This window comes from Cebus imitator, unplaced genomic scaffold (genome assembly GCF_001604975.1).
Source record: "Cebus imitator isolate Cc_AM_T3 unplaced genomic scaffold, Cebus_imitator-1.0 Scaffold552, whole genome shotgun sequence".
In the NCBI taxonomy this organism is placed as follows: domain Eukaryota; kingdom Metazoa; phylum Chordata; class Mammalia; order Primates; family Cebidae; genus Cebus; species Cebus imitator.
In genome coordinates this window covers 462417-473346 of record NW_016107867.1, presented here as the reverse complement: position 1 = coordinate 473346, position 10930 = coordinate 462417, and the positions used below count along the sequence as shown (strand labels likewise).

The 10930-nt window shown below is 51.9% G+C and overlaps 1 protein-coding gene across 2 annotated transcripts in view; it reads right to left on the bottom strand.

Annotated features, from left to right (window-relative positions):
• PRSS36 (serine protease 36) overlaps positions 1 to 3881 on the bottom strand; it is a 10005-nt gene extending 6124 nt beyond the window's left edge. Inside the window, exons 1-5 of one of the 2 annotated variants that reach the window (XM_017515516.2) lie at positions 3761 to 3881; positions 3467 to 3502; positions 3237 to 3272; positions 2844 to 3006; positions 2152 to 2432 (exon numbers count right to left, since the gene is read on the bottom strand). In XM_017515516.2, coding sequence (XP_017371005.1) covers positions 2152 to 2432; positions 2844 to 3006; positions 3237 to 3272; positions 3467 to 3502; positions 3761 to 3797 — 553 coding nt within the window. In that variant the 5' untranslated portion in view covers positions 3798 to 3881. The remainder of the gene's footprint in view (positions 1 to 2151; positions 2433 to 2843; positions 3007 to 3236; positions 3273 to 3466; positions 3503 to 3760) is intronic. The other variant, XM_017515515.2, reaches the window with a different exon arrangement.
• Between the last annotated feature and the right edge of the window lie 7049 nt (positions 3882 to 10930).

Below are 10930 nucleotides of genomic sequence, written 5' to 3'. Positions count from 1 at the left end.
GAGTGCAGTGGTGTGATCTCGGCTCACTGCAACCTCCGCCTCCTGGGTTCAAGTGATTCCCCTTCATCACCCTCCTGAGTAGCTGGGACTACAGGCATGTGCCACCATGCCCAGCTAATTTTTTGTATTGTTAGTAGAGATGGGGTTTCACCATGTTAGCCAGGATGGTCTCCATCTCCTGACCTCAGGTGATGCGCCTGCCTTGGCCTCCCAAAGTGCTGGGATTACAGGCATGAGCCACCACACCCGGCCTCTTTCTACTTCTTCAGCTCAGGAATGGTTCCATGAAGCTCCTAGTGAGAGCTACCGTGCAGGTTGTGCAGGTTGTGCACTGCAACACTGGATGAAATGTAAGCACTACAATCATTAAGTTCTGAGCCCACACGTGGAGTTGTGTTGGTCCAGAGAAGTTACCCTTTTCACAAAGATGCCATATGGACTCGATGTGGTCCTGTCCTGAGTTGCTAAGCATGGAATCACGGTATCATCCCTGCCTCCTCTCTCAACTCCTCTCCCCCAGTCAGTTCCCAATTCGTGAAAACCTCTCATCTGTGACTTCCTGGCATTCTCACCAACTACTTTAATTGAGGCTGCATAGCTGTGGGTCTGGAAAACTGACCCAGCCTTCTGGCCAGCCTGTTCCCCTGAATGCTCATTGCTGAGTAACATTCAAGGTCAGCTCTGATCAGGATCCAGAAAGAAGTAGGAGGTAGGGGGAAGTACGGACAGAACTCCTTCCCCAGCTCGCTCAGAATCTGAGGTCACATGACAGCTGAAGCTGTATTTGGGGCTCACCGGGGAAGTTGGGGATTGTCCTGGGTGTCCCTGGAGCTGGTAGGGTGCTCTGGCTCTCAGTCTGACCCTAAGGCCTTCATGGTCGGGCCTCAGCAGCCTTTGCAGCCCAGGTACCTGTCCCTCCCTCCCTCCAGCCTGGCGTCCTGGCCTTTCTTCACATAACATGCCTCGCCTGGGTGCCCAGATTGGCCTTCATCTCCCCCCTTCTTCCTGCAATGCACTCTCTCTGGGTGCCCATGGTCAGGATGGCCTAGCCCCTTCACACAGACTTCCCAGGGCTCACAGTCACGCTTCCTCATCACCTCCTGCCCTGATGGGACCTTCACAAGCAGAGGTTGTGGCATCTCCCCATGCAGCACCTTCCCAAAGCCTCCAGCATGGGCACAAGTCTGACCAGGGCTGATTTGGAATATTTGTTGGGGGTCCTGGGAGCATGAAAAGCTCGGGTGATGGGGATGATGGGGTGGAGAAGTGGTCTGTTCCCCCCACCTTCTAACATAATGTGTGCTTATTTATTGAATTTGTTGCTTGTCTGTCTGCTAGAACATAAACTCTGAGAAGGCCGGATTTTGGCTTTTTATATTCACTGGTGTCTTTCTAATGCCTAACACAGTGCCTGGCATGTAGAAGGTGCTCAAGAAATACACAGCCTTGTGTGAAAGAATGGCTGAATGAATGAGGGTGGGTAGGGAGAAGAGAGGAAGTGGGGATTAGAGAGATGAGTGGGAGGGGATGGGATGGGAGGAAGGCGGAGGGAGGGAGGCACAGACTGGCATTTGCTGAATATCTATTATAGCCCAGCGCTGGGCTTTAGTGCTTTACCATAGATTACCTGAGGTGAAATATCTCAAGTGCGTTGGTTAGTGCTATGCCAGGCACTGTACGTGGACTTTACATGGATTTCTCATTTAAGCCACGCAACCACCCCTTGAAGTGGGCACGGCTATTTTCCTCGTGTTACAGAGGAGGAAATATACTGGGTGAAGTGCTTTGTCTGACATGGCAGAGCTGGGATGGGAACCCTAGTCAGATCTTACATCCAGGAAAGAAAAAACTGGAAGGAAAGGTGAGGGAATGGGGTGCGTGTGGGTGATTCCGTGGTCTTAGTTTGAGAATCCTTGAGGGGAGGAGGCTACATGGAGATCGGTGTGAGTCACCTACCGACCCGCAGAAACTACCTTCCAAGGCTACCCACGGGGCTCCGGGGCTCCGCTCCAGGGTCCCACCTCCCGAGGCCCCCCCCTCACCTCCCTAGGTCCCGCCCTAGCAACCTCACCTCCCGAGGCCCCGCCCCAGGGACCCCACCTCCCGAGGCCCCGCCTGTCCGAAGCCCCCTTCCTGTCCCTTCCCACTCACCTGCCTCCTGGACGTCTCCCCAGCCTGTGGCCCAGCAGGCGGTGCCGTGCGCGAACCTGTGTGAGGCGCGGGGCAGGCAGACGGGCCGCACGGCGGGGCCCAGACTGGCAGGTGAGGCCAGGCGCAGCAGGGCCAGGTCGGCGCCCAGCTCCACTTGGCTGTAGTTGGCCGGCACTACGATGGCTGCCACTGCTCGGGCGTGCGTGCCGTCCAGGGGCCCGTCCTGGGAGTGCACGCCCAGCAGTGCCGACCACTCGGCCGCCGGCTCCAGCGTCCCGTTCCTGCGCCGGGGCGGGAGGTTAGATCGACCGTATAGAGGGGGCAGACCCTCGTTGGAGGGCCGGGGCTCAGAGCCAGGAGGGCAGGTGGGGTCCGATCCAAATTTGGGGCTGATACTCCTCCAAGGGGAAGGGCAAATCCGATCTGGAGGTGGTGGCGCGGGGGGCGGCGGGGGGGAGAGCATTGGAAAGATGGGATTCAGACCCGGCTATTCAGTGGGATGGTGGGATCAGTCCGGCGGCCTCGCCCCACTCAGAACCATGATGCCTCAAAGAGCACCTCGCTTTGGGGACAGCTCGGTTTCAAATTATCCACGAGGGCGGAAGTGGGGCGGCTGGAGGGGAACAACTGCGGGGGCGGGGCTGGCCTTTGGCGGAGACGGGCCGGGGCCGGGGCCGGGGACGAATACTCACGTTATGAAGCAGTGAGCAGCGGAGAGGACCCAGGAGGGGGCGATGAGGGAGCCCCCGCAGATGTGGCCACCCCCATGGTGCAGGCTCACCTGCCAAGGCCAGGTGCCCGGCTGCGCGTCTGAGCCCCCCACGATGCGGGCCGAGGGCTCCCGGCGCCCGCAGTCTGCAACGGGGAGCCGTGGAAGCCAAAGCCTGCCTCGGGTTCCACTTAAGAAGCCCTCGTAACTCAGGACAAAGCCCCGTCCTCCACCCGCTATCGTTTGCCGCTCTGAACAAAGAACACCGAGGACCCAGGCTCTTCTATGTTTCTGGTCTTTTCCACCTCCCTCTCATGCCCTGACCAGCCTTAGCCTCCTTTAAGGTCTGAGAGCGCCGGCGAGGCCTCTTTCTTACCCAGATCTTCAGGTTCTTCCTGGGTAGGACTGAGAGCTGGAGCCAGAGAGTAAAGAGAGGAGGACATTTGTGACTTCCAGGCCTGCATTGCCCAGCCCGCTCCCTGCTCTCCAAGTCCAACCCTATCTTCCCAATTCCCTGTCCATTTAGCATCCCCTGCCAGCATTCATGCCAGTCCTCCTGTCTTTTCTGCCTCTGCATGTGACTTTTCCCCAGTCCAGCTGCCTTACCTGAGTCCTGGAAGGTTCCTGGGATGGGACTGATGCCTGGGAAGACAGAGGCAGGCAGGAGGAGGCTGGGAACCCGCACTCTGCATGTGCCTTCCTGACTCCCTCCTTCCAGCCTCATCTCCCCAGGGTACCCAGGACTCCCTCTCCCTCCTCTGATACACCCTCCTCTTTCGATGCCTCACTTTCTTCCCTCTGACACCCTGCTCCCCACACAGAGCCCAGGAATCCTGCTCTCCAGCCCACCAGATGCTAGGACCCAGGCCCTATGCAGTCACCCCTGTCCCCTGAGGTTACCAAGCATCAGAAGGGGGAGGAGCAGGTGCCGGGCCATGGGGCTAGAGTCAGTGGAGGCACAGCCGAGTGAAGATCTGCTTTCTGCAGGGCTCTGTCCCTGCCCAGGCACCCCGTGACTCCCGATGGTCCCAGGGGCAGCCCCACCCTCCCTGGCTGGAGCCCATCGAGTCTGGGAATCTGAGAGGATCTGGGGCTGGAAGGGGGAAGTTGGGAGCCTGAAGGCCCCACCCAGAGCCCTGCACACATCTCACATCTCTGGAAGCCCAGGTGGGGGTGGGGGACAGGTGTCCTAGCTCCAGGACACCTATTGGGTGGGAGAGGGAGGGATGAAGAACACTGTAGGCAAAGGCAAAAAGAGGAGGACCGCCAGGTGCTGGGTGGGTCCGTGGTGAGCAGTGGCCCATAGGACAGGGAAGTGACCCCTCATGGGCATGACTCACCGGAGACCTCACCTCTGTTTGGGGTGTGGCTGCCCCAGGGGCTTGGCCTTTTCTTCTCAACAGCTCTGGTTACTGGAGCTGTTGGCCAGGTCCGGGACAGGAGCCCTAGGGAATTCAATCCCATCCCAACAAAAGGATCACAGATTCCAGCAGGTTGGGCAGGCCATAGGGACCTGGGAGGTGGCCGGGCAGGCTGGCGAGGCTGAAAAAGCCTCCACCCTGTTCTGTGTTCCAGTGACAATGCTCTCAACTGCCCTGTCATTTATTCTGTGTGACTTTGGGAAAGTCACCCAACCTCTCGATGTGTATCAGTAAGAGCCCGTTTAACAGACATATGACCTGGCCCAGCATGGTGGCTCACTCCTGTGATCCTACACTCTGGGAGACTGAGGCTGAAGGATTACTTGAGGCTAAGAGTTCAAGACCAGCCTGGGCAGCATAGCAAGACCCATCTCTACCAAAAATACAAAAATTATTCATCACAGGGCACGGTGGTGAATGTCTGTAGTCCTGTCCCAGCTACTTGGGAGATGACGTGGGAGGATTGTTTGAGCCCAGGAGGTCGAGGCTGTAATGAGCTATGATTGTGCCACTGCACTCCAGCCTGTGTGACAAACCAAGACCCTTTCTCAACAACAACAACAACAACAACAACAACAACAACAAAGAAAAGAAAGAAACATGGCTCTTCAAAGAGGAATTGAGGAGAGTTTAAGGAAGAAACTATTTATAGAGGTGTAGGCAGGGTCAAGGGAAACCCAAGAGTCCAGGCACGGGTCCTCTCAGCACTTTGGGAGGCTGAGGTGGGCAGATCCCCTGAGGTCATGAGTTCAAGACCAGCCTGGCTAACATGGCAAAACCCCGTCTCTACCAAAAATACAAAAATTAGATGAGCGTGGTGGCATGCGCCTGTAATCCCAGCTAGTAGGCAGGCTGAGGCAGGAGAGTTGCTTGAACCCAGGAGGTGGAGGTTGCAGCAAGCCAAGATTGTGCCCTTGCACTCCAGCCTGGGTGACCAGAGCAAAACTCCATCTCAACAAAAAAAAGAAAACCAAAGAGGGATGATAACACACCCTGGGGCCAGCAATAATGGAGAGCCCTTGCTACCTGCTGGCCTGAAGAGGCAGAGAGAGAGTGGTTACTGGAAGGCAAGAGCTGCAGCTGTGGGAGAGCAGGCTGTTAGGAGCCGTGGCCTTCAATAGAGAAATGCAGCCTTTAACAGCACAGAGGGAGCTGCGAAAGAAAAATCTCCATCTTACTCTCCTCTCATCCTATTTTATTTTTAATTAAACCAATTAAAAAATTTTTAGAGACACGTTCTCTTTTTTTTTTTTTTTTTTTTTTAAGATGGGGCTTCACCATATTGGTCAGGCTGGTCTTGAACTCCCAATCTCAGGTGATCTGCCCGCCTTGGCCTCCACAGTGCTTGGATTACAGGCGTGAGCCACCACGCCCGGCCTAGAGACACGTTCTCACTCTGTCACCTAGACTGGAGTTCAGTGGTGTAATTATAGCTTACTGTAACCTCGAATTCCTGGGCTTAAGTTTTTTTTGTTTGGTTGGTTTTTTTTGTTTTTTTTTTTTTTTTGAGATGGAGTTTCACTCTTGTTACCCAGGCTGGAGTGCAATGGCGCGATCTCGGCTCACCGCAACCTCCGCCTCCTGGGTTCAGGCAATTCTCCTGCCTCTGCCTCCTGAGTAGCTGGGATTACAGGCACGCGCCACCATGCCCAGCTAATTTTTTGTAGTTTTTAGTAGAGAGGGGGGTTTCACCATGTTGACCAGGATGGTCTCGATCTCTTGACCTCGTGATCCACCCGCCTCGGCCTCCCAAAGTGCTGGGATTACAGGCTTGAGCCACTGCGCCCGGCGGGCTTAAGTTTTTTATTGTTATGGAGATGGGGTCTTGCTGTGCTGCCCAGGCTGGTCTCAAACTCCCGCCTCAAGCTATCTTGCTGCCTCAGCCTTCCAAAAGTCCTGGGATCCTCCCATCCTCTGATCACTCGCCAGCTCCTCTCGTTGTCTGAAATCTCCCAGAGGCCTGAGTGCAAGGAAGCCCGTTATATGCTCCATAAAGGTCATTCTTGGGGAACAAATCAGGGTGGAAAGCAGAAATGCAGGGTCAACCAAGAATATTCACACACACATATCTATCTTCTTACCAGTAATATCAGCTAATAATAATATTGATCTATGAGCCCAGTTGCCCTAGAAAACAGGCCTAGGCAAAGCCTGCATGTTTGTGCTTAATTGGGAGGTGCAATTCCAGGGTGGCAAGAGTGAGGGAAAATGAGAAGTGAGCAGGAAGAGGGAAAATGCAAATCCAGCCACCCAACAACGGACTGGACTCAACTGATAATCCTGCTTGCCTTAGCTTGTCCACAGGAAACGATGGAGGTAAACTGAGTATTAATTTCAGGCTTGTTAACAGTCAGAGTCTCCTGCTAGGCATGGCGACTCACGCCTGTAATCCTAGCACTTTAGGAGGCCGAGAGGGGTGGATCACCTGAGGTTGGGAGTTCGAGACCAGCCTGACCAACATGGAGAAACCGCGTCTCTACTAAAAATACAAAATTAGCCTGGTGTGGTGGCGCATGTCTGTAATCCCAGCTACTTGGATGGCTGAGGCAGGAGAATCACTTGAACCCAGGAGGAGGAGGTTGCTGTGAGCCAAGATTGTGCCATTATACTCCAGCCTGGGCAACAAGAGTGAAACTCCATCTCAAAAAATGTAAATATAAATATAATATAAATATAAATAAACAGAATCTCCTCAGTCATTTGTTTAACTTGCTGCTTGGGTAGCTATTTGCCCCTCAAAGGATAAGAAACCAATCATTTAACAAAAACTCAGAAAAATAAGGTAATGGGCAAAGGTAGGAAAGAAGAGTGTGGGTGTCATGAATGCCAAACATGAACGCCCTGAAGACCCTCACCGATAGAGTGCTTCCTCCAGTTCAGTGGTTAATAAACATTTTGGGACCAGGTGCAGTGGCTCAAGTGTGTACCAGCGCTTTGGGAGACCAACATGGGAGGATTCCTGGAGGCCAGGAGTTCAAGACCAACCTGGGCAGCATAGCAAGATCCTGTGTGTGGTGGTGTGTACCTGTAGTCCCAGCTGCCCAGGATGCTGAGGTCCAAGGATTGCTTGAGCCCAGGAATTTGAGGTTATAGTGAGCTATGATTGATTGCATCACTACACTCCAGCCTGGGTGACAGAGCAAGACCCTGTCTCAAACACATACATACATCAATAAACAAGCATTTTGGTTTCAGGATCCCCTTACACTTCAATTTTATTTATTTATTTTTGAGATGGCGTCTCGCCCTGTTGCCCGGGCTGGAGTGCAATGGCGCGATCTTGGCTCACTGCAACCTCCGCCTCCTGGGTTTTAGGCAATTCTCCTGCCTCAGCCTCCTGAGTAGCTGGGATTACAGGCATGTGCCACCACACCCAGCTAATTTTTTGTATTTTCAGTAGAGATGGGGTTTCACTATGTTGGCCAGACTGGTCTCGAACTCCTGACCTTATGATCTGCCTGCTTCGGTCTCCCAAAGTGCTGGGATTACAGGTATGAGCCACTGCGCCCAGCCCTATTTATTTATTTATTTATTTAGAGATGGAGTTTCGCTCTTGTTGCCCAGGCTGTAGCACAATGGCACGATCTTGGCTCACCTCAACCTCGGCCTCCCGGGTTCAAGTGATTCTCCTGCCTCAGCCTCCTGAGTAGCTGGAATTACAGGCATGCACCACCATGCCTGGTTAATTTTTGTGTTTTTAGTAGAGACAGGGTTTCTCCAAGTTGGTCAGGCTGATCTTGAACTCCTGACCTCAGGTGATCTACTGGCCTTGGCCTCCCAAAGTGCCGGGATTATAGGCATGACCCACTGTGCCTGGCTACACTTCAATTTTATTGAGGAATCCAAAGAGCTTTTGCTTATGTAGGTTATACCTATCAATATTTGCTCACATTAAAACTGAGAAACACTTAAAATACTTATTAATTCATTTAAGAAACAGTAAGTCCATTATATGCTAATGTAAATAGTATTTTTTTTTCTTGAGACAGGATTTTGCTCTTGTTGCCCAGGCTGGAGTACAATGATGCAATCTTGGCTTACTGCAACCTCCGCTTCCCAGGTTCAAGCAATTCTCTTGCTTCAGCCTCTTGAGTAGCTGGGATTACAGGTACCTGCCACCACACCTGGCCAATTTTTATATTTTTAGTAGAGACTGGGGGCTTCTTTTTTTTTTTTTTTTTGGAGACAGGTTCTCACTCTGTCACCCAGGCTGGAGTGCAGTGGTGGGATCTCCGCCTCCTGGATTCCAGCAATTCTCAGGCTTCAGCCCACTGGCGCCTGTCACCAGGCCCAGCTAATTTTTGTGTGTTTATTATTATTATTATTTTATTTTTTAGAGACAGGGTTTTACCATGTTGGCCAGGCTAGTCTCGAACTCCTGGCCTCAAGTGATCCACCTGCCATGGCCTCCCAAAGTGCTGGGATTACAGGCGTGAGCCACTGCGCCCGGCCAATTTTTGTGTTTTTAATAGATACGGGATTTTGCCATGTTAGCCAGGCTTGTCTGGAACTTCTGACAAGCTTCAAGTGATCTGCCCGGCTCTGCCTCCCAAAGTGCTGGGATTTACAGGCATGAGCCACCATGCCAGGCCAAGACAATGATTCTTAACCCTTTCCCCAACCCAACAGATATGAGAAGTAGGACTTGCTCTTCTAAATAGCACAGAGGCTGTCCAGACGTGGTGGCTCCCGCCTGTAATCCCAGCACTTTGGGAGGCCGAGGCAGGTGTATTACCTCAGGTCAGAAGTTCGAGACCAGCCTGGCCAACATGAAGAACCCCTGTCTCTACTAAAAACACAAAAAATTAACCAGGTGTGGTGTTAGGTGCCTGTAATCCCAGCTACTTGGGAGCCTAAGCCAGGAGAATCGCTTGAATTTGGGAGGCGGAGGTTGCAGTGAGCCGAGATCGCGCCATTGCACTCCAGCCTGGGTAACAAGAGCGAAACTCCGACTCAAAAAAAAAAAATAAATAAATAAATAAATAAATAAAAATTAAAAAATAAATAGTGCAGAGGCTCGAGAAAGCAATGGATCATGTGGGAGGAAGGAGAACATTTTCCTCTAGGGAGACAGATTGGAATTTCTAAGGGAGCAAGTGCAGTTTGCAAAAGCTGCCCAGGTGATTCTGGAAGTTTCATCACTCTAACATGCCCTTGATTGCAACTAGCAGCCAAGGTAAGGAGGGAAACCCACGCAGGAGTCTCTGTCTTCCAGGTTCAAGGACAGAAAATAAATTTCTCTTCAGAGCCAGGTGTGCCGGTGCACATCTGTAGTCCCTGCTACTCTGGAGGCTGAGGTCGGGGGATCCCTTGGGCCCAGGAATTCGAGTCCAGTCTGCGCAACATACGTTGGGAGCTCATGTCTCTTTATTTGGGTATAATAAAACCTTCCTTAACAGCGTCATTAGGGCCAGCCGCAATGGCTCACGCCTGTAATCCCAGAACTTTGGGAGGCCAAGGCAGGCGAGTCACTTGAGGTCAGGAGTTTGAGACCAGCCTGACCAACGTGGAGAAACCCTGTCTCTACTAAAAAAAATACAAAATTATCTGGGTGTGGTGGTGCATGCCTGTAATCTCAGCCACTCGACTGAGGCAGGAGAACTGTGAATCACTTGAACTGGGGAGGCTGAGGTTTCTGTGAGCCGAGATCGTGCCACTGCACTCCAGCCTGGGCAACAAGAGTGAAACTTCATCTCAAAAGAAACAAACAACAACAGAAAGCGAAAACAAAACAAAACTTCATTATATCAAAAGCAGCAAATAGTTTCATAAGATTTTTTTTTTCATTTCCTAAAATAAAAATCACTTAAAGAAACCAAAACATTTTTTTTTGAGATGGAGTTTCTCTCTTTTAGCCCAGGTTGGAGTGCAATGGTATGATCTTGGCTCACTGCAACCTCCACCTCCTGGGTTCAAGTGATTCTTCTGCCTCAGCCTCCCAAGTAGCTGGGATTATAGGCGCGCACCACCACACCTGGCTAATTTTGTATTTTTAGTAGAGACAGGTTTTCATCATGTTGGTCAGGCTGGTCTCAAACTCCTGACCTCAGGTGATCTGCCTGTCTTGGCCTCCCGAAGTGCTGGGATTAGGCGTGAGCCACCACGCCCAGCCCTAAAGTTGATTTTTATAGTGCTGCTTAATTTCAGCCTACAACACTGTAAACAAACCACAGTCAATAAAATAAGGATATGCAGTGGTGCCTCTGGGTAAGAAAGGCGATACATACACAGTTCTCTGCTGGTCTGACTAGTGGAAAGAGAAATGATATGTAAAATAGTTTATTAGTTTTCCATGCTGATGTAACAAATTCCCACAAACTTAGTGGATTAAAACACCACCACCAATTTGCTATTTTACAATTTCAAAGATTAGAAGTCTGGCATGGGGTGGGGCGCAGTGGCTCATGTTTGTAATCCATCCCAGCACTTTGGGAGCCCGACGCAGTGGATCACTTGAGGTCAGGAGTTCGAGACCAGCCTGGCCAACACAGTGAAACTCCATCTCTACTAAAAACACAAAAACTAGCCGGGTGTGGTGGCAGGTGCCTGTAATCCCAGCTACTTGGGAGGCTAATGCTGGAGGATCACTTGAACCTGGGAGGTGGAGGTTGCAGTGAGCCAAGATCACATCACTGCACTCCAGCCTGGG